General features: G+C 49.7%; 8 protein-coding genes across 8 annotated transcripts; 6 read left to right on the top strand and 2 right to left on the bottom strand.

The window, feature by feature from the left end:
* Positions 1–1,092: 1,092 nt before the first annotated feature.
* Positions 1,093–3,744, top strand: ANOM_010592 (C2H2 transcription factor; the record flags this gene model as incomplete). The annotated part of the gene is made up of 2 exons (XM_015555848.1): positions 1,093–2,925; positions 2,982–3,744. 2 exons carry the CDS (start codon positions 1,093–1,095, stop codon positions 3,138–3,140), a joined length of 1,992 nt encoding a protein of 663 aa, XP_015402200.1. The 3' UTR covers positions 3,141–3,744.
* A 712-nt stretch (positions 3,745–4,456) lies between these two features.
* ANOM_010591 (uncharacterized protein) lies at positions 4,457–5,287 on the top strand. The gene is made up of 3 exons (XM_015555847.1): positions 4,457–4,701; positions 4,771–4,868; positions 4,963–5,287. Exons 1-3 carry the CDS (start codon positions 4,593–4,595, stop codon positions 5,164–5,166), a joined length of 411 nt encoding a protein of 136 aa, XP_015402199.1. The 5' UTR covers positions 4,457–4,592; the 3' UTR covers positions 5,167–5,287.
* Positions 5,288–5,938: 651 nt separating this feature from the next.
* On the top strand, positions 5,939–7,366 carry ANOM_010590 (DNA replication factor Cdt1 C-terminal domain-containing protein; the record flags this gene model as incomplete). Its single annotated transcript, XM_015555846.1, has 1 exon — positions 5,939–7,366. One exon carries the CDS (start codon positions 5,939–5,941, stop codon positions 7,364–7,366), a length of 1,428 nt encoding a protein of 475 aa, XP_015402198.1.
* A 381-nt stretch (positions 7,367–7,747) lies between these two features.
* Positions 7,748–10,643, top strand: ANOM_010589 (mismatch repair ATPase MSH2; the record flags this gene model as incomplete). Its single annotated transcript, XM_015555845.1, has 2 exons — positions 7,748–7,786; positions 7,845–10,643. Exons 1-2 carry the CDS (start codon positions 7,763–7,765, stop codon positions 10,641–10,643), a joined length of 2,823 nt encoding a protein of 940 aa, XP_015402193.1. The 5' UTR covers positions 7,748–7,762.
* Positions 10,644–11,110: 467 nt separating this feature from the next.
* ANOM_010588 (phosphatidylinositol N-acetylglucosaminyltransferase) lies at positions 11,111–14,067 on the top strand (the record flags this gene model as incomplete). The annotated part of the gene is made up of 7 exons (XM_015555844.1): positions 11,111–11,230; positions 11,369–11,461; positions 11,632–11,775; positions 11,846–12,980; positions 13,030–13,491; positions 13,555–13,640; positions 13,723–14,067. The coding sequence occupies 7 exons, from the start codon at positions 11,111–11,113 to the stop codon at positions 14,065–14,067; spliced, it is 2,385 nt and encodes a 794-aa protein (XP_015402194.1).
* A 662-nt stretch (positions 14,068–14,729) lies between these two features.
* On the bottom strand, positions 14,730–15,129 carry ANOM_010587 (uncharacterized protein; the record flags this gene model as incomplete). Its single annotated transcript, XM_015555843.1, has 4 exons — positions 14,730–14,822; positions 14,873–14,943; positions 14,997–15,034; positions 15,089–15,129. The coding sequence occupies 4 exons, from the start codon at positions 15,127–15,129 to the stop codon at positions 14,730–14,732; spliced, it is 243 nt and encodes an 80-aa protein (XP_015402195.1).
* A 356-nt stretch (positions 15,130–15,485) lies between these two features.
* Positions 15,486–17,786, top strand: ANOM_010586 (exosome nuclease subunit RRP6; the record flags this gene model as incomplete). The annotated part of the gene is made up of 1 exon (XM_015555842.1): positions 15,486–17,786. The coding sequence occupies one exon, from the start codon at positions 15,486–15,488 to the stop codon at positions 17,784–17,786; it is 2,301 nt and encodes a 766-aa protein (XP_015402196.1).
* Positions 17,787–18,422: 636 nt separating this feature from the next.
* ANOM_010585 (putative membrane protein) lies at positions 18,423–19,222 on the bottom strand (the record flags this gene model as incomplete). Its single annotated transcript, XM_015555841.1, has 4 exons — positions 18,423–18,484; positions 18,536–18,669; positions 18,744–18,960; positions 19,024–19,222. The coding sequence occupies 4 exons, from the start codon at positions 19,220–19,222 to the stop codon at positions 18,423–18,425; spliced, it is 612 nt and encodes a 203-aa protein (XP_015402197.1).
* Positions 19,223–20,415: the final 1,193 nt, after the last annotated feature.

Below are 20,415 nucleotides of genomic sequence, written 5' to 3'. Positions count from 1 at the left end.
TTTACACTTTAACTCCTCCGTCTCTCTCCTCATCCTTTCCTAATTCCCCTTCCTGTCTGTATCGTCGTCACCACTCAGCGAGTGGGTTACCGTCATCTAACATAATCGATTTTGTTACTTCTACTGTCGCTCATCTCTCACCGCGCATCTTCTTCTTGTTTCGCTCTCTTCCTTTTCTTTTCCATTTCCTTTATCCCCGTCCCAGGTTGGCATTTTGTGGTCTTTCCATATCTTACCTTGATTATTATACTTCTTCTGTATCTATCTCCTGGCCCTGGTGCCTGTACATCCACCGCCTACACGTCATATTTCCTGGGATATTCCATCGGACCCTTTTCTTAATTTTTTTTATTCCAATTTTCTCCCTTTTCCCGGGCCGATCGAAACCCTGGGAAACTGATCACTTTGGGTTGAATTTTTTTTATCTTTAATTTATCTTAGTTCAGGTCTTGGCCGGGGGATTATCATACCCACAACCTGTACTCGGCGACTCGTCTGAAACTCATCGAGTCTACCAAACTTCTCTCTCTTGACCACCGCTCCTCTCCTTCACTACGCTACATCCACCTCCCTCTTCCTCATCATCCTTCCGGTCCACGTTTAGCGTCTCCCTGGCCAGGCACGTCTGCAAGAAATGTGTCCTCGATGCTAATGGTTGTGCTCTGCCACCTACCGCGTACAACCTACCTACTGCTTCGCCATCATCGTTGGGCATTCGGCTAAAAACAATCATCATCAGCCTTTTGCTACATTCCACTTGCCTCCCCTTCCCTCTTCATCTCACCCCTGGGCCGGATTTGGAATAAGGAAAAATACCTATCCGTAAGTTCTAACACAAAGCACTAAAGAAGCCACCACCCCATCGGCTCAGCGCCCTTGCTCCTCGTCCTCTCGACATCGAGTACGGCCCACATGCTGACAGGAGTTGCGCAAATCGGTTTAGTAGTCAGCTTCGTGGGATCGACACCGCGTTTTCTCAACTCCCCGGCACCCCAACCATTTTAGCTGAAACATCGTATTTGATGGGCCGAGGGTCACCTGAAAACCCCTTATCGATCAGTACATAGACCCTAATTCGGCGCCTGTGTCAATATGTCATCATTTTTACCTGTGAATAATATTTCCTCGCCGCAAGACCGTGTGATGGAGGAGGCGACGCCACCGACCACACCTCGACCCCATCTAACTAACGTACCGGAGGCGCAAGACGCCGCGAAAATGGCGGATATGGAGAAGGACGGCAGTACGCCCCGAAATGTAAACAACCCTGACCACCCTTCTCAACCCGCAGGCTCGCAAGGGAGTGGCTTGTCAGTATCCGAGGAGGCATCGCACGGAGACTCGGAGGGTGATCGCGATGGGTCGGACCATGACTCGGACCACAAAGGCGATGCTCCCCCGTCTAAGAAGAAAAAAGGACAACGGTTTTACTGCACAGACTACCCGCCCTGTAATCTAAGCTTTACCCGAAGCGAGCATCTCGCCAGACATATTCGGAAACATACTGGGGAGCGTCCGTTCCAATGCCATTGCTCGCGACGATTTTCCAGACTTGATAACCTGCGGCAGCATGCTCAAACGGTGCACGTGAACGAGGAGATTCCGGGAGACTCGCTGGCAGCCACCGGAACCCGGTTTCAGCGTCAGATTCGAACCGATCGAGTGCGGCCTCAGGGTCGAGCTAGGGCTGGCACGGGTGGCAGTCAGGGAACTCATAGCAGAGGCCATAGCCGAAATTTGTCCACATCGAGTATCACGTCGACCGCGTCGACATTTAGTCAACCTCCGGAGCTTCGTCGCCGACCTCCGCCTTTGATCATGGCAAATGATGGACGAGCTCGTCTCGCTTTAGATACAATGGGCGATCCCCCTAGTACACCACCAGGTCAAATCCGTGGGGTACCGGGCCCAGCTGCGGCTGGCTCACCCTACGCACCCTCTCATATCTTTGCTGGAGGCAACGGCAGTCCTCATGTCGCCTCGCCGATGTCTGCAGCATCTCATGCCTCTGGTTTCTGGGATGGTAAAACCGCTGCGCGTCGCTTGTCCGTTCCGTCGGGAGCCAATCCTTTCGCATCGCAACCGGTCAATGCCTACCCCCCTGGTTACGCAAACACAGGCTCGACAGCTGCATATCACCCTCCGGGAGGGGTTTATGCAAGTCCAGTGAGCTCGAACTACTCGGTATCGCGGGATGAGACATCGCACAATGCAGCGGACGCCGATTTGCGGAGACGTACCTGGCATCCATCCACGTACTCCACTGTCTCACGTCCCGCTACTAGCGGATATGGCAATTACCAGCCTACCGAGCCATTGGCGCCATCCTATAGCGCCAATACACAGGACGAACAACCACCGCGTCTGCCAGGAATTGAGAGCTTTGATAAGGTTGTCTCGCAGCGACCTCTCACTCCACCGGTGCGCAGGCCAAGCCCAATGCACCTTGATAACACCAATAAACCGCCACCTAACTATAATTTTGGCGGAGGGTTCAACTACAACAAGCCCTCAGTTCGGCCACCTCCCCCGATTTCTGGTCCTGGACATCGACGGGGTCATGTTTCCTGGGACATGTCATTGCACACAAATTTGACTGGATTGCATATCCGGGACAAGCCCCTCCATAAAGATGCATCACACTGGAGCCAGCAAACTATAGCAGAACTTCACAGTGTTGGTTCTCGCCCGTCTTCATCCTACCATCCACAGCAGCAATACCAGGATTACCGTGGACACCATTCTCGCGGCACAAGTTATAGCAGCGCCATTCATGCTACTCGAACATCCCCGGAGGATTCAAGCAGCAGTGAAGGAGTTCATACCCCATCAACGGCATCTCTTGAGTACCACCCTGCGATTGTGCACAACAACGGGTACATCGAGCCGCATCATACCCCATTCTCATCCGATACGTCTCAAACAGTACGCACCCGTTACCCGATGAATCGATAACGGCCAGGTCACTAATTGAACTATAGGCATCACAGTCCGATGGGTACCATAGCAAACCCAACCCCGGGACTGACTTCTTCAACAATAACCACCCGTCGAGCAGAGAGCCCGGTATGGGTAGGCTTGAGGCCCTGGTTGCTGTCGCAACCAGTGAGAATAAGGGGTCTGCAAAGCTTTTTGCTTGAAATATATCGTCCGGGATGTTACCAATGTATCGGAAATCTACCAATTCACATAAATTCGCGGTGCCCGAAGTGGTCTGGTGAAATCGGCAAAGGTTGCGATCTCTCCCGCTCGCTCTACCTTTTTTCTTTTCTTTTGTGATGTTGAGCCGGTGTTGCATAGCACAAGTCACCTGGCCATCTCTCACTTTTTCCTCTACGCTATCCTGGATATAGTTATGGCGTTTTAGATCCTCGATCTACCGACTCCCTGGGAGCTATACACCACCGCTTGACTGGGAATTGTTATGAAGTGATGACTGATGAATATGATGGATGCATAAGTGACTCGATTAACAGGGAGGGGTTTTGACTCGTGGCTACCAGTCTCTTTCGGGTGTCTTCATTTCTTTTCCTGTTGTTTCCCCTGTCTGTCTTTTCTTATCAGGGTCGCGCTGGTTTTTGCATGTTCGCATGTTCGGGCGTTGTTTATGGGTTTGTCCATAGCGCATGAAGATACCCCTCGGCCTCAATCTCGAGTTCAGCTACGAGGTTCTGGATGGAGTTTTTCTACTCTGGTCGTGGTGTGGCTTCAATTGTTTATTAGGATTGCCTTATTTCTATCTATCTATCTATATATATATGTGTGGACATTTTGTTTGTGTGGCGGGGTTTGATGATCGTGTTTTACTACATTCGGGTCTCGATATGATTATTATGCGTGCATGTACGTGATCAACTAGTTTGCAAATAAGTGGACAATAAATACGGTGGTCAATTTGTTGGCCAAGCATTATCTAATCTTTATTGTCGTCTGTTATGTAAATGCGTAGCACCGATGTGCCAACTAGACGAGGTGCCTGCAGAGGAACTCCCGGGATCCTAGGAATGGATGCTTCCAGCCTGCACCCCGAAGCGGAACGGATGGCGACGATCCATCCATCCATGACGTTGAGCCCCACATTTACATCAAATCATCGGTTCCTTGAAACGCAACGCGCCATGGAGAAGGACATAAGGAAATGACTATCAGGTGACGTCGATAGAAAAGCGATGCAACGCTCGAGCAGAGTCTTCAAGTAGTATTCGCAGATGAGACATGACCACTGGATATGTACATATGTATGTAGTATGTATGTAGGTACGAATGTAGTGCGTACATGTACATACGTGAGAACAACTTGAAGAACCAAGAAGTAAAGTACTTAGTAGATTCCAGAAACTGGTAGCCAACAGAAGAGTACACACCTAGTGAAAAACCCATGTACTATGTACGTACTGGTCTGTGAAATAAAAAATAACACAAGGAAACTCCAAGGCGTAGACGTCATACCCCATGACATGGTCTCCCTCTTACCCCAGACTTTTTAAAGGTCCTGTTTGCCTCAACTTCTCACACCCAATCTAATAGACTTTCATTTATAAGGCAACCTTGAACTCGAATCTCATCACAGCTACTACAATCCATCCATAACAATGTCGAACAGAACCGGTCTCTACGCTGCTCTTGCTGCCGCTGGTGTTGGCGGTTACTATCTGTATCGGGCCGGTGGTGACCCAAAGGCTGCGAAGCAAGAGATTAAACGTATTTCCGCCCCCTTCCAAATCCCCGTTACCTTTTAATCGTCGCGAACACAAAACTGACCTTTCGTAGATGATGCCGATGTAGCCCGCAACAAGGTCTCTACGGACAAGGCCGAGAAAACTGGCCAAAAAGTTGGTGCGGAGGCTGGTGCGCATATTGACGAAGCGGTATGTTCTTTGTCTCCCTATTTGAAATTGCTCAGATACTCTTATCTATTTTCATCTCTTCCTATTTTATAAATGAGAGCTAATAAGTGATTAGGTGGCAAACGCCCGCACCCAAGCACAAGATGCCAGCAACCGTGCTTCAGGACTAGCCCACGAAAGTCTCGATAAGCTCAACGACGTGCGGCAGGATGCGGCGGCAACGATCAAGGCCAACGTTGATAAATTTGATAAGACGGTGGAGCAGAAGACGAATGAGGCGAAGGGATCTCTGTCGAGCTGGTGGAGCGGTAGCAAGTAATTTGGAGGGACTTTGCGTCTGGGAATTGAATAAAGCGCGTTATTGCAATGTTTTAATTATGTTAATATCAGCTAGCTCATATCCTCTTTCATGAACGCGATTAATGCTATTATTTTTCATTGGCATTGTTATTATCATTGAAATGGTTGGTGGGTGATGATGGTAATGATTAGAAGTACAGTCCCGGTAGTACTATGCAAGGGAAGAGAAGACTGTATTTGTATTGTACAGTTATCGTTGGCACTGACCACGTCTGATGACTTGATACTAAATCCCGATAAGCTAGACGATTCGATAGAGGGGCTCTACTGGCTCTGTAGAAACTAGTAGTCGTGGGTGGTATGTTGCATTCCTGTCATGTCGATTACCCTAGTGACGAAGCGCCATGGGCACAAGTTATCCACTTGAGGACTTGTAGAGCTGTAGGTAGTCTTCGGACTCGACTTGAAAGCCCTTCCAAATATATTCATCTTATAAATACTTCTAAACAACCCCCGGGGGTTCGTGTCACTGACAGTGGAGTAGATCCGGTGTGGGCGACCCAATATAACCATATCCGGACACGACGCCAACACGCGCCAAACGCGACGCGCTCCACCAGGGAAAAACCTAATCGCCAGCTAAATAGTATCAAGTGCCCACCCACTCCTTCCATGCGAACCATTCCCCAATTGCATTTGTATTTTATGCATCAAACCTTCCTAATTGTCTATATGTTCCTTCCATAATCTATATCTCATCTCATTTATCCTCAACAAGCAAGGCAGTCACGATGCCGCGCACATCCACCCGACAAGCCCCCCTTCCCCGAGGACAGGCCGGCATCCAAAGTTTCGCAAGAACGACCAAGCCCGGTCTCAGATCAGCCGCAGATGGCAAGCAGGTCGTGGCCAGTCTTCCGGTCTCGCCTTCCAAGAAACGAAAACTGAACGAACTCGAGAACGTAGACTGCAGCAGCCCACGGACTCAAAAGGGGGAACCCACGACCGAAGCACTTACGCCCTCAAAATCTCTCCGGATCAAAGAACTGTCATTATCTACCCCCCGAAGTGGCCACTATGCGTCTCCTACCCGTGCTTCACGGACTGCTGTTGCCGGGGAAATTTCTGCGATCCCGACTTCGCCATCGAAGCGTGCCAGGGGTAAGACCACATCCCGGCCTAGCGCGGCAGTTCTCCATGTGCGTCCTGCCTGTGTGAACGACTTGCTTAAGCTGCATTCGGCTTTTCTTAAAGCCATCACGTTTCACCATGCGCATCACGGTACGGTTGCCCCCGCGGATTTGAGGGAGTTTCTTCCTAGTGTTGAGCGGTTGTGGAAGAAGCGGAAGGTCGTGGTCAAGGATGTGCAACGTTTACTATGGATTTGGGAGCAAGACTCGGTTGCCACGGGGCTCAACTATCGAATTGCCAATTATGGATTGGGAAAGGTCTGTTTGGAGCGTGTGCGTCGGGAGCGGTGGGTAATCGACGATAATGTATTGCAAGAAGAGTTCGAGCAAATCGTCGACTTGCTCTGGGAAAAGGCTCTGGATGCCGCTGATGGTGATGAAAGTCAGGTGGATTTTATCGCAACGCTGGGCGTTTCGTCTATCCACGAGTCGCTTACCCCATTCACGAGCTTTCGGAAAGGCCAGCAGCGGTTGCAGGATCTGAAGGGCGGGGTAATTAAAATGAAGACGGAGAGGCTTAAAGAAGCGCCGGTGGAGGAGTCCCCTGGGAAAACACCCGATGCGACTAATGCTCGTCGCACAGGACTTCTGGATCGTATCAGGAGCAAGGCACTCCGTCAGTCGAAATTGCCGCCCCCTCCATCAAAGGAGATGCTGCTTCGTCGTGCTGCTGTTGAACGGATTGAGGAAGTTGCCGGCGTGCTGGCTTTACTGAGGCCAGCTGGTTATGTGGGTAGTGGGCCAACAGCTACTGTGGCTGCCCAGAGGAAGCCGTTCCGACTAGAGATGATTGTACAGAACGTCCAGGACTCATCCAAGAATCCTATTTCAAAGAGAGAGGTGGAAATTTGCTTAGAAGTGCTGGCTCGGGCCGACATTGCTGGACAATGGGTCGATCTCGTCACCGTGAATCAGGTCAAATCCGTGGTTCTGAAATCTTCTGCGGATATCAACCTCAAGGATATCGGCGCGAAGGTGCGCGAACTGAAGTTCGACGAGGACGAGCCTGCATCACCCTCGAAACCCTAATTAAGACTTTTACTGTTTAATGTGTTTTGGATGTCTGGTGTTGCTGGGTTGGATACCCCATCTGTGGAGTTTGATACACATGATTTTATTAGCCCCTCATGTAGCATCTATTAGCGTTGCATCTATAATATACTTTTCTAGCTATTAGGAAATACATATCAATCATGCTGAACATGAAGTACTTCATTTCTGACGTGTAGGCGTTTTTTGGACCTGTCACTTTGTGCAATTACAACGGCTCCTGTGATTGGCCAATGCTGCTTCAATATATCGCGAACGCGACTGCACGTGACCGCGTTGCCACGGAGCGCGTCTCCTGGAATTATCGAAATAGATCACCGCTGGCGGAGCTCATAGTCAGTCTTCCATTCATCTTGTTGGAGACTAACTGGCAAGATGTCTTCTCGTCCAGAACTCAAGGTAAGTGAACAAAACAACCGCGTTCTCGAACATTCAATAACATTTTGTCCTGTTTCAGGTTGACGACGAAGTCGGCTTCATTCGTTTTTATCGTTCCCTCGCAGCAAACAGCAACGATGAAACTATCCGCGTTTTCGACCGCGGTGACTGGTATTCTGCGCATGGCGCCGAAGCCGAGTTCATCGCTCGTACTGTCTATAAGACCACATCTATACTCCGCAACCTAGGCCGCAGCGACTCCGGCGGCCTTCCTTCCGTCACCATGAGCGTGACTGTCTTCCGCAACTTTCTGCGCGAAGCTCTCTTCCGACTCAACAAGCGTATTGAAATCTGGGGCTCGGTCGGAACGGGCAAAGGCCATTGGAAGCTGGTAAAACAAGCTAGCCCAGGAAACCTCCAAGATGTGGAAGAAGAGTTAGGTAGCGTTGGTGGATCATCCATGGACTCTGCTCCTATTATCTTAGCGGTTAAGATCTCGGCCAAGGCTGCAGAGGCCAGGAATGTGGGAGTGTGCTTTGCGGACGCCAGTGTGCGGGAGCTCGGTGTTAGCGAGTTTCTGGATAACGATATCTATTCCAACTTTGAGTCACTTATTATCCAGCTTGGGGTCAAGGAGTGTCTGGTGCAGATGGACTCTAATAAAAAGGACGTTGAATTGGGGAAGATTCGAGCTATTGCGGATAACTGCGGGATCGCCATCTCCGAGAGGCCTGTGGCTGATTTTGGTGTCAAGGATATTGAGCAGGATCTGACGAGGTTGTTGAGGGATGAGCGGTCGGCTGGCACGCTGCCGCAGACGGAGCTGAAGCTTGCTATGGGCTCAGCGTCTGCGTTGATTAAGTACCTTGGCGTTATGTCTGATCCTACGAATTTCGGCCAGTACCAGCTCTATCAGCATGATTTGTCGCAGTTTATGAAGTTGGATTCGTCGGCGTTGCGTGCTCTTAACCTTATGCCTGGCCCGCGGGACGGATCGAAGTCTATGAGTTTGTTTGGCTTGTTGAATCACTGCAAGACGCCTGTTGGGAGCCGGTTGCTTGCGCAGTGGCTGAAGCAGCCGTTGATGGATTTGGCGGAGATCGAGAAGAGACAGCAGCTTGTGGAGGCTTTTGTCGTCAACACGGAGCTGAGACAGACTATGCAGGAGGAGCACCTTCGCTCCATACCGGATCTGTACAGACTAGCGAAGCGGTTCCAGCGCAAACAGGCAAACCTGGAGGACGTCGTGCGGGTGTATCAGGTTGCTATTCGTTTGCCTGGTTTTGTCAATTCTCTCGAGAATGTGATGGACGAAAAATATCAGACACCTCTGGAGACGGAGTACACTTCCAACCTCCGGAGTCACTCCGACAGCTTAGTGAAACTGGAGGAGATGGTTGAGACTACAGTTGATCTTGATGCGCTGGAGAACCATGAGTTTATTATCAAACCTGAGTTTGATGAGAGTCTGCGGATCATCAGGAAGAAGCTGGACAAACTCCGTCATGACATGGGTGTTGAGCACCGCAGGGTAGCTCGGGACCTCGACCAAGATATGGAGAAGAAGCTCTTCTTGGAGAACCACAGGGTGCACGGATGGTGTTTCCGACTTACTCGCAACGAGTCGGGCTGTATCCGCAACAAACGAGAGTATCAGGAATGCTCTACACAGAAGAACGGCGTCTACTTTACTACGACGACTATGCAAACACTTCGCCGGGAGCATGATCAACTGTCCTCGAACTACAACAGAACTCAGACCGGCCTGGTGAATGAGGTCGTCAATGTCGCCGCGTCCTACTGTCCCGTCCTGGAACGACTTGCCGGTGTGCTAGCACATCTCGATGTCATTGTAAGCTTCGCTCATGCTTCTGTCCATGCGCCGACCCCCTATTCTCGGCCCAAGATGCACCCACGAGGCACCGGAAACACGGTTCTCAAGGAAGCGCGTCACCCCTGTATGGAGATGCAGGATGACATCTCATTCATCACTAATGATGTGGCTTTGGTTCGAGACGAGTCCTCCTTCCTAATCATTACTGGTCCGAACATGGGAGGTAAATCGACTTATATTCGCCAGATCGGTGTTATCGCCCTCATGGCTCAAACGGGCTGCTTTGTGCCTTGCACGGAAGCAGAATTAACCATTTTTGACTGCATCCTTGCACGTGTTGGTGCAAGTGATTCGCAGCTCAAGGGAGTGTCTACTTTCATGGCTGAGATGCTTGAGACATCGAATATTCTCAAGTCGGCAACGTCCGAGTCTCTTATCATCATCGACGAACTTGGGCGCGGTACAAGCACATATGATGGATTCGGCCTAGCATGGGCCATCTCCGAACACATCGTCACAGAGATTCGCTGCTTTGGTCTTTTCGCTACTCACTTCCATGAATTGACAGCTCTCGCCGATCGATACCCCAAGTCTGTCAAGAACCTGCACGTGGTCGCCTTCATCGGCGATGGTACCGATGATGACAGTGAAGATAAAAAGTCCAAGCGGAACCAGGTCACTCTCCTGTACCGTGTCGAACCTGGCATTTGTGACCAGTCATTCGGTATCCACGTTGCCGAATTGGTCCGCTTTCCGGAGAAAGTGGTTAACATGGCCCGTCAGAAGGCAGAGGAACTTGAAGACTTTACTTCATCGGAACAGCAAAACCAGCAGTCATCCATGGCCATCGATGGATACTCGCAAGATGAAGTTGAGGAGGGCAGTGCCCTTCTCAAGGCGATGTTGTTGAAATGGAAGGCGGAGACCGAGTCGTCTGGTAAGGAGTTGACGGTGGAAGAGAAGCGACAGATCATGCGTGATCTCGTCAAAGCGGATGAGAAGCTGCAAGCAAACAAGGTCTTCCAGGGCATCAAGGCTTTATAGATTAGTATTTGCGTCTTTTTCTTTTCTCGGGGGTCATAGCGGTTCGGCGTTGGGATGGTATCAATCTCTGTATGTGTGATCTACGGACATGAGGATAAAATATGTAGGAATAATGTTATCCAAAAAATTCCAGTCATTGTTTTTTTGCACGTATTGCTTAGGGTAAAATGAATGGATAGTCCATTCATCTACATCCACATCAGTCACGTGGGACCGCGGAGGTCTAGACGCTCCACCGGGATAGTATTCTTAATCTATAAGCGTATTGTCTCCAGTCCTCACCACAAACAGCCAGGGTTTACCAGTTGTCCTGACATTTGGTCTCGCAAGTTTCGTCGCCTTCCTTGAGCGATCGTCATTCCTTCCGTGCAATCTCAGACCAGTAAATTTTGTCACTCCCTTCTTAACTCTAGTTTCAACAGCTATGCGCGCAAACTAAGGTGCTACCCGCCGAACCACCGTATTTCATGCACCCCTTTTCTATTCTCACACTCGGCATCTTCGTCGCGGGCTACATCACCGCAAGGTGGGATCTCGTCACTCGATTATATGAACTGGCTATATTTGCCTGGGATCACGGCGTTGTGGTACGTGTTGTTTGCCAGCCCCTCTCTATCTTTTACCCACCGCGGGATACTTGTTCGGCTCCGTCGTACGCGCGGCCCGGGCCTGACTTCTATTACACGGCATTGGTATCGCATGGACTAATTCTCATATACGAATAGACACGAACAGCGAAGGGATTTGTGCTTTTGTCTGTTTTTTACTTCCTCCTTGTCCTCCCTATCAGCTATCTGGCTGCGAAAGAAGGCGAACTGGTATGCGACACACCGATTAAATCAAGCCCGCAATCCAATGGAGCGAGAAACCTGCCTGCGAACAAAACCGAAGCTAATAGGTCTAATGGCAGCACCCTCGATACGTCAACCTGGGCGTATCTGCCCGAGAACAGTTACGCCGCCGCGGCTCCTTTTAATCACGTTTGAAGGATGACAACATGCTCATGAGCGATGGATTGCTGCGGGTATTTTGGCCATATGACCTTCCTCGGTCATCGTCACAGGGCGTGATTGTCGGGTGGAAGAACTCGGAGCTCGACTTGTTCGTGCTGACGGTCTTGGAGGATGTTGAGGTGAGCCGACGCATTGGTTGGCTTTCATACGGTCTGCTGGTGGAATACTGACAGGCCTCGCATTTACTAGCCTAGGAATGTTGACAATGCTCTGCGTGCCGGAATCCTTTTTCGCAACAGCCCCCATCCGATTGTGAGGATATTCACGCTCTGTGGCAGATCTGCCATGCATGTGCTGGGGACGACCAATCCACGAGAGCCACCGACAGCGTTTAACCCGTCGCACCTGTATGTGAATACGCATTCGTCATTTAAGATCCCTCGGATATATTGTCCGCCGGAGACGAATGTGTCTGTTCAGGTTATCATGTTTCATCGCCCTCATCCTACCCGCATGGAGTATATGTCGCTAGAGCCGATTTCCCTTGCTCTGGGCGACAAGGTGTTTGCTGCGGACAAATCCAATTCGGTATCCGACAAGATTGATACCGAGGAGGAGCGGGATAAAACGCAGTCTCAGAAGTTGGTTGAAAAGCTTAAGCTTCATACGGTCGTTAAGCATGTCCCGTCGCACAAAGAGCAAGCACTGCCCTTCATAATCAACCAAGTGAATTGCGCCTACGAGATGGGGAAGCTCATGGAAAAGAATAGTCACCTGATCGGGATTCGTGTCAAGAGGAGTATGAGCGTTGGTGAGCGAGTTGTCGAATCTGCAACCACGCTGTGGGATCTTTTTGTCCTTGGTGTTTCCTATGTGTTCTGGCAATGGGTGTGGCCTGTTGTCACACGGATCTTCGTCATCGGTCTTGTGTTCCACCGAACAATTGCTGAGATAGTACTCCAGATTCTAGAATGGCGCGCCCGGCCCGATGCAGCAGCTTTAAAGGACATATCAGCAACGGCCCAACAAGTTGACATTCGGCTCCAACAGTTCTGCTACTGGCCCATTCAATATGTCAAGCTGCGACAGAGGAAGGATAATTGGGAGAGTGTGACTACCAGCCATCCAGACTATATTCGGTTCTACAACAGTCTATGGCTTGTCGCGAACGACGTGATTATCGGTATAGCGTTGGGTTCCTACATCATCGATAATGCAAATTGGGTGGCTTTGCAAATCAACGCTATTCTTACTGGCTGGACTGTGGAAGGATTACAACGTACTATATCCTGGCTGATGGACTGGCCAGCAGGCTTAAAGTTGAATAATGAGCTCGCAGCTTTTCTGGGCGATCTGTTTCTGTGGGTAATAGAGAATTGGGCAGGTAAGGGCTTCCCCCTATTGATTTTCCTCCTTCAGCTAACCAAGAAAAGCTTTCATTGCAAATCTACAGCCTTACCTTCCTCACGTCATATATATTGTTGGGTGCTCTAGCTTCGCGGGCGCCAGCATGCCGATTGCCCTCTTCTCAGATCTCGTATCTATACTGACCGTGCACATTTACTCGTTCTATATCGCCTCGGCGCGCATCTTCAATTGGCAGCTGACTATCATCATATCCCTATTCCACCTGTTCCGTGGTAAGAAGCGGAATGTGCTGCGCAACCGTATAGATTCATGCGACTATGATTTAGATCAACTCCTGATTGGGACGATCCTGTTCACAGTGCTTTTCTTTCTCCTTCCAACCATCATCGTTTTCTACCTGGCTTTTGCAACCGCTCGGATGTCAATCATCTCGGTGAAAGCGATACTTGATACATGTCTGGCATTCTTGAATCACTTCCCACTCTTCGCCTTGATGCTGCGGGTCAAAGATTCCCGGCGACTGCCAGGTGCGTTCTTACACTCTCACATGGCGGATTATCAAGCAATACATAACTAACCCGCTATTACAGGCGGTATTCACTTTGAGCTCCGCGAAGAGCATGATAAGTCATCAAACAACGACTCGGCTTCCATAGTACCATACATCCATCTCGAGGTTTGTCACACCACACCCACTACCACACTATCAGAAACTATCTCCACTCCGGGAAAGAATAACCAAACTAAACAAAAACCAGTCAATACCCCTAACTCTTCGCGCCATGTTCGACCAATACTTCCAACTAGGCCATCGCCTCCGAAAACACTATCTCTCGCCGCGCGTGATCTTCTGCCTAGTAACCGGCCGCTTCGTGCCCCCGATCCACCGTCGCAATCTCTACAGCATGCAATATAGTATGCTTCCTGCTCGTCGGGCCGGAATGGCCGAGGTGTGGTCCTTGTTGACCCAGCCTCGTAAAACGAATAGTGGCGGCGGCGGTTCCTCTACCATGGTTGGGGGAATGGGTGCAACGGCGAATGGACTACTGAAGGTTCCGGGCGGGTTCGGCCAGGGTGATATGAGGAGACGAGGACATCGATGATGTGACATCTGTGTCTTTGATTGATGAGATTTGCAAATGAGTTTATGCGTGTTTATGCACATAGATATAATATAATCTAATTTCAGTACTACTCATTATGTGATCTGGTCTCCAGGTGAGTTGGTCGTTCCCATGTTCTGTATAGTTCAAGTAAAATACTCCAGACTAGATCATCCTTCGCTCCCTGACGTCCCATGTCTCGCTAAATATACTGAATGCCACGGACCACATCAATCATGTCAAGTGAAGAGTCGCTAAATGCTGTATGTTCTGAGGAATAATCTAGTTTACAGAAATATAAAATACATGAGCGTAGCCGTGTTAGTACAAAATTGTTAAAATCAACAAGTTGAGGTGAGACTTTCCAAAGAAGCCATAGTAGACATTGTGGCACACCTGAAGCCATAACTGGCTTGCAAATAATTGGCGTTTCCAGGAACCAGCATTATGTTGCCAGATATCCGGACAATGAGCCCGGGACCAAGCTGAGCTGCCAACCAATATTGCAAGAGAACTTGTGCCGCAAAAGCTTGGCCACTCATGGCAGATTGAGATATGGCCTGGCCATTAACAATAACAATATTTCAAGCTATTGGACCCATTTGCTTGTTTATTAGTCTGTATGAAGAGCGGAGATGAGGCATGTATAATGAAGCTAAAGATCAACTCCTCCGAAGGTGCTCGGCGTCATTCTCGGCGTTACCCTTCCGAGCATCTTCCAGCATAGAATCTATGCCTTTTTCTTTCAACACTTTCTGCCGAGAAGTTAGCGCACACCATAACATACGGGTTTGTGCTATGTTACATTTAAGCATGTCTTGTATTTAGAGAACAGCTCTTCGCAGTCATTGGATGTTGTATTGCCACGAAGGTATTCTGTTTTTTGTCAGATTTATAGAAAGGCAGGAATGTTTAGTGGGAAAACTTACTTTCACTGTACCATTTGAGAAAGCAGGTGTCATATTTCCTGGTCACAGTTAGCTGTCAGTATAGATTTGGGAATGGTTTAGGTGGAGACTACTCTTTGATATCATTGCACTCGGGTGCAATCGAGGCAGACATGATGAATCTTATTAAGTAGGCGACTGCTCAGGGACGTCAGAAGGCGCTTTTGTTTTTCCGGGTCTATGGCTGGAAAAGTGAGGCAAATAGGATAAGTAATGATACGCCAGCAAGTAGATGAGGATGATGATCGCCGCTGTGCCCTTCTAGTCTGAACCTAGTAGGCGGTCAGCAGTCCGCCGGCGTCTGCATTTCTCCACCTCCGAATTTTTCCTTCTTTTCTTTTTTTGTATGGACTAAAAGTGATTATTGGTTAAACACGACTGCCAGGCGCAAACAATCTTGCCCTGTTTGTCTGTTCATTACCATTTCAGCTCTGTATTTTAATTGAAAAGGATACTTAGAGCTAAACCACAATGGATTCCGCGGCAGACTTTCCGCCGTTCCAGCAGCGGTTAACGTCGTCGCTCGTGCAGATGACGCGCACTGTTGGTCAGCTCTCTGCTGAAGATCTCAGTTTTCACCGCACTTCAAGCGCGGAGCTTTCCGAGTCTATTGATGAACAAAGCGGCAGGATTCTTTCGCTAACCTCGTCTCTCTTGAAAGCCGCCACAGCCGGTACCGATTTACCCGCGCCGACCTTGCAGGATGAAGACTCTATCGAAGACAATTGGCGCGGTGTGGTGGATGTTATCGATGCTCTTTTGGAAAGAGCAGATGCTTGCTTGGATGAATTTACCGGTGTGATTAAGAGACTGAGCCCATCACAGCAGGAGCAGAGTGCAGAGAAGGCTACAAAGAAAACTACTTCGAAGTTTCCCACCATCTACGATTACGGCCCGTCGAAGATCCCGAAGCCTCAGCTGCATTTTGAGCGTCAAGTCGATAACGCCGATGCTTCAACTTTCAAGCCATTGCTCAGGACTAAACCACACGCGGTGGTTCCGTTGGAGAAGTCTGTTGAATCGTCAGACCCTGCGACGGGTTTTAGAAATCCGTATGAGACCGAGATCCGCGCTGCGAAGTATCCAGAGTCTACCTACGCCGTGTCATCTCCCGTTCCTTACCAGCCTTGGGAGTCAACAACCGCAACTTTCGTGGATACCTTGGAAGGGGTGAAGGAAATGCTGAAGGAGCTTAAATCTGCGAAGGAGATCGCGATTGATCTAGAGCATCATGATGTGCACTCCTATCAGGGCCTTGTTTCTTTGATGCAAATCAGTACTCGCGATAAGGACTGGGTAGTCGACACACTGAAACCGTGGAGGGAGGAGCTGCAGATGCTTAATGAGGTTTTTGCGGATCCTAGCATCCTCAAAGTGCTCCACGGTTCGTCCATGGATATCATTTGGCTCCAACGCGATCTAGGTCTCTATGTGGTTGGCATGTTTGATACTTACCACGCTGCTTGCGCTTTGAATTACCCCAAGCGAAGCTTGAAGTTTCTCCTGCAAAAGTTTGTCAACTTCGAAGCCGACAAGAGGTACCAAATGGCCGACTGGCGAATTCGGCCGATTCCAGAGGGCATGTTTGACTACGCCAGATCCGATACCCACTACCTTCTTCATATTTTCGATCACTTACGCAACGAACTCAATCAGAACTCAACGCCCGATAACAACCTCATCGACTATGTCCTGGAGAAGTCAAAGGACGAAGCGCTGCAACGGTACGAGCGCTCTCCTTATGATGCTGCCACGGGCCAAGGACCAGGTGGCTGGTATGATTACTTATCGCGCAATCCTGCCGTCTTGTCCAAGGAGCAATTTGCCGTCTTCAAAGCAGTCCATCAATGGCGTGACGCGGTCGCCAGAGAGGAAGATGAAGGCGTGCAGTGTGTGTTCCCCAAGCACATCCTTTTCAAGGTTGCCCACACTATGCCTCTGGACTTGGGGACATTGTTCCGGACACTGTCACCAGTGACACCCATCGCCAAGGACAGAGCAGCGGACCTCCTGGAGGTCATCAAAAATGCGAAGATTGAAGGCGCGGACGGCCCTGAATGGCGTGATGTGTATGTTAAGCCGACAAGGGCCGGACGATCTGTTCCGGCAACGGAAACCGAACAGGGTCTTGTGACGCCACCTATGGCTGAGGAGAACCTCCCTACCGCTGCCCGCTGCGAGGTCTCCCAGTTCTGGGGTGCAGTGTTGGACTCGAGGGAACCTCTTACCCCGCCCGAGTATTCTGCCGTCGCCTCTGCAGAAGCCCTTAGACTGTCGCTGCCGCTGCCGCCCATGCCTCGTACGGTATCTGAAGCTCGCGACAAGCTTGCTGGCTCTACTGCTGCCAAGCCGCCGCCTGCCAAACCTACGCCAGCCCCTGTTGAGGCACCAGAAGAAAAGGAGGAGAACAAAATCTTCACGGTCAAAGGGCTTGGCGGCCCGCGCAAACGGAAGAGCGAAGAAGCCCCGTCTCCCGAAGCCGATGATTCTAGCGATGTGATAAACATCGGGGAGAAGCCATCCAAGAAACAGCGCCGTAAGGAAAAGAAGAACAAATCTGCGTCGCAGACTCCGCAGCCCGAGGAAAAGAAGGAAGAAGCCGAGCCCTTCAATTATGACGCCGCTGCCTCTGTCCTGCACGCACGGCCAGTTCAGACCGCCACACTTCACAAGAAACGACCATTCAACCCTTACGCGAAGGCGCTTGAGGCACCCAGTGGAGTGCGCAAACAGAAGCGCGAGACCCCCGGAAAGTCATTCACTTTCAGGTGATTATGTTAAAATTAGATCTTTTTGCCTGGTCTTATGTACGGTAGATTGGTTGCGCTGGTATAAAATGTTTTGAGTACATAACGATACCCGATTAGTTGGAGAATTAACGAATCGAAGGCATTCACTATAGTCATCATCCTAGTTTCTTAGTATGTATTCACACTGCTAAACCACACCCAACCCCTTTACACAAACTAGAGCAGGGTTCTTATAACCATGAACCCACCGTCCCTTACAGAATGGACTTCTTGCAGATAACACCCAAGAACCTTCTAGACTGCCTAAAATGCAGCCTCAGATTCAGTATCGGATTCGCCCAGCCATTTTCCCAGCCCACACCACCCTAACACAGACGTTGCCTTTAAGCTCCCATCAGTCACGCCCCTATCATGACGAGGTATTAGTTGGAAACCATAGAGGGAGCAGTCCATAGCATTTCAAGATAACAACACTTAGAATTCTCTCGTCACACATCCACCAGGCTTGTATATACACACAGACCAAGCCACTATAGACTATATCCAGACAAACAGAAGCAGAGATATGTACAACATACTGTACAAAAAGAAATTGATAGAGAGATAACCCAACCCCCCTTCCGAAGACCAAATCTCACACAAAAAACAACCCCTCCACCTACGGGCGAGCCAAGGTCTTGCGTCGCTGGCTAACCATGTATTTATACATCATAGGCGTTCCTATTCCACGTCATCAGAGAAGGTCAAATAACAACAGGAAAGGGAACATACCAGGCACATAAAGCGCGAGAAAGAAATAGAAGATGCCAGCCACGACAAGACTAGACGTGGCATTCGCAGCATGATACATTAACCACCATTCGCTGCTGATTCCGATGGGATAGAGGACGAAGAAGAGCGAGTATCTATTTATTTTTTTTTCTTGTGTTAGTTCAACACCACTCCGGTATGGAACTTGGGGTTTGTTAGTTATGTATACCTTAGCCATTTCAGTGCAGCGGGTACCGGCCTCCCCGCCAGCATTACGACGAAATATAGGTACCTGACGGTGTCTGCCGCAGACCAGGCGAGCAGCATCATTTGGTAGGCCCATGATGGGGCAGTCACGGCCGGGAAGGCATAGTTAATGGCCCAGACCTGTACGCTGCGGCCGAATACTTGCGTGAAGGTTGTGAAGACGGGGCTTCGGGTGATTCCTTCACCCCCGGGGGTTAGTATTATGTACTTGAGATAGGGGGTAAGACGGGATCTGATCTTACCGGCAGCGGAGTGGAAGATCTCCGCAACTGCTAGGGTTTGCGTCCATCGGGTCCAGGGCTCGAGAGTTGTGTATGTTGATGCCGGGTCGTGGGTTGTGAGGACGGTGAGGAGGATGCGGAGCCAGAGGATCGTGGATATGGCATTGTAGAAGAGTAGGTAGGCTCTTTTAGGGGAGAGGTGTTCTTGCGTAGGCGACATGGTTAGTGTCCCCCTTGTGCTTCTACTGGGGTTGGTTTTTGATGCTGCAGGAAATCTGAAGATAGTTAATTAATTGGTCAATGCGTTGAACTAGTCAAGTAGATTTCTTGGTTCGCTCTGCTTTGTCAGCACGTTAAGGACCTCTTGTGGTTTACGATGGTTGTACGGGATATCTGCATGGTTATTTTCTATAGTAGATTGGTTCTGAGTGTTGTATTCTAGGCGCTGACTGGGGTAGCGGATGTTGCCATATCAAAAGCCATGCAGCATCTGACGGTTGGTGAAACTCCCTGTCAAGAGTACATACAAACGGATCTATAAGGCAGTGCACCTAAAAGGGGTGAAATCCCCTAGATTTATGGTTGCCTCAATACCCCGGCCCCAAAGCGCCCGATTGACTCTCCTTTCCCTATAGTTGAGTTGAATGTTGTCGACGTAGGGCCAATTCGTGGTTTTGTGGTATGGCCTCCTGTGGAGACCTGAAAACCATGAGAGCTTCTTTCAGTTGCATCTCACGGATATTGACCATTTTAGGGTTCAACTCCTCTTTCTAGAAGGCTTTAGGTAACTTCTGTGTTCTACCAGTCCAGATCCCGGTCAAGCCGACAAAGAAAAACTCACAAAGGAAATTAAGAGCGAGCGTTGAACTAGTATGCGCCTTTATGGCTAAGTTGAACAGGACGGGCCAGATCGGCGGGCTGACAGCGATCTGCAATATTGATAACGAAGGGTATTAAGCTAAGAGCTCTCCAATTAATGGTATGCCGCGTGTGAAAGCTCCCGGGCGCAAGACCCTGTCAGGTCGAATGCTGATCAGCGTTGCCTAGAAGCTCAGTTCACTCGAAGATACCAGACGCCCGGCGCCAAATGTTGACGCGGCGCGCAGATACCATTATGCAGAGATAGTCGATTTTTTTCCGTGAAGAATGATGCCCAAGGGAGAAGTGATAATAGGTCCAATATAGGAATGTACCACCGTGAGTAGAAGGTTGAGGCCGCATAGGGCTTCGACGGGATCAGTTGAAATCTCGGTGACGCCGAAACGGATTGTAACACAAAGCGCCTTTTCCTTGGGAAGAACAGAAAGCGGTTTAGAAGATCTCAACTATAGGACATGTGTTTATGCCTTGACAATGCTGAAAGCTACCCATCCCCCTCAGCAGGCGATTGGTTGTACCTCCTGTTTGCCCTTC

Source organism: Aspergillus nomiae (assembly GCF_001204775.2).
Source record: "Aspergillus nomiae NRRL 13137 chromosome Unknown contig00470, whole genome shotgun sequence".
Lineage (NCBI taxonomy): Eukaryota > Fungi > Ascomycota > Eurotiomycetes > Eurotiales > Aspergillaceae > Aspergillus > Aspergillus nomiae.
This window is presented reverse-complemented; position numbering and strand designations above follow the sequence as displayed.

Coding starts and splice junctions, on each gene's coding strand:
- ANOM_010591 (XM_015555847.1), top strand. CDS start 4,593: ATGTCGAACAGAACCGGTCTCTACGCTGCTCTTGCTGCCGCTGGTGTT. Junction 4,702..4,770: donor TGCGAAGCAAGAGATTAAAC/GTATTTCCGCCC, acceptor GACCTTTCGTAG/ATGATGCCGATGTAGCCCGC. Junction 4,869..4,962: donor GTGCGCATATTGACGAAGCG/GTATGTTCTTTG, acceptor ATAAGTGATTAG/GTGGCAAACGCCCGCACCCA.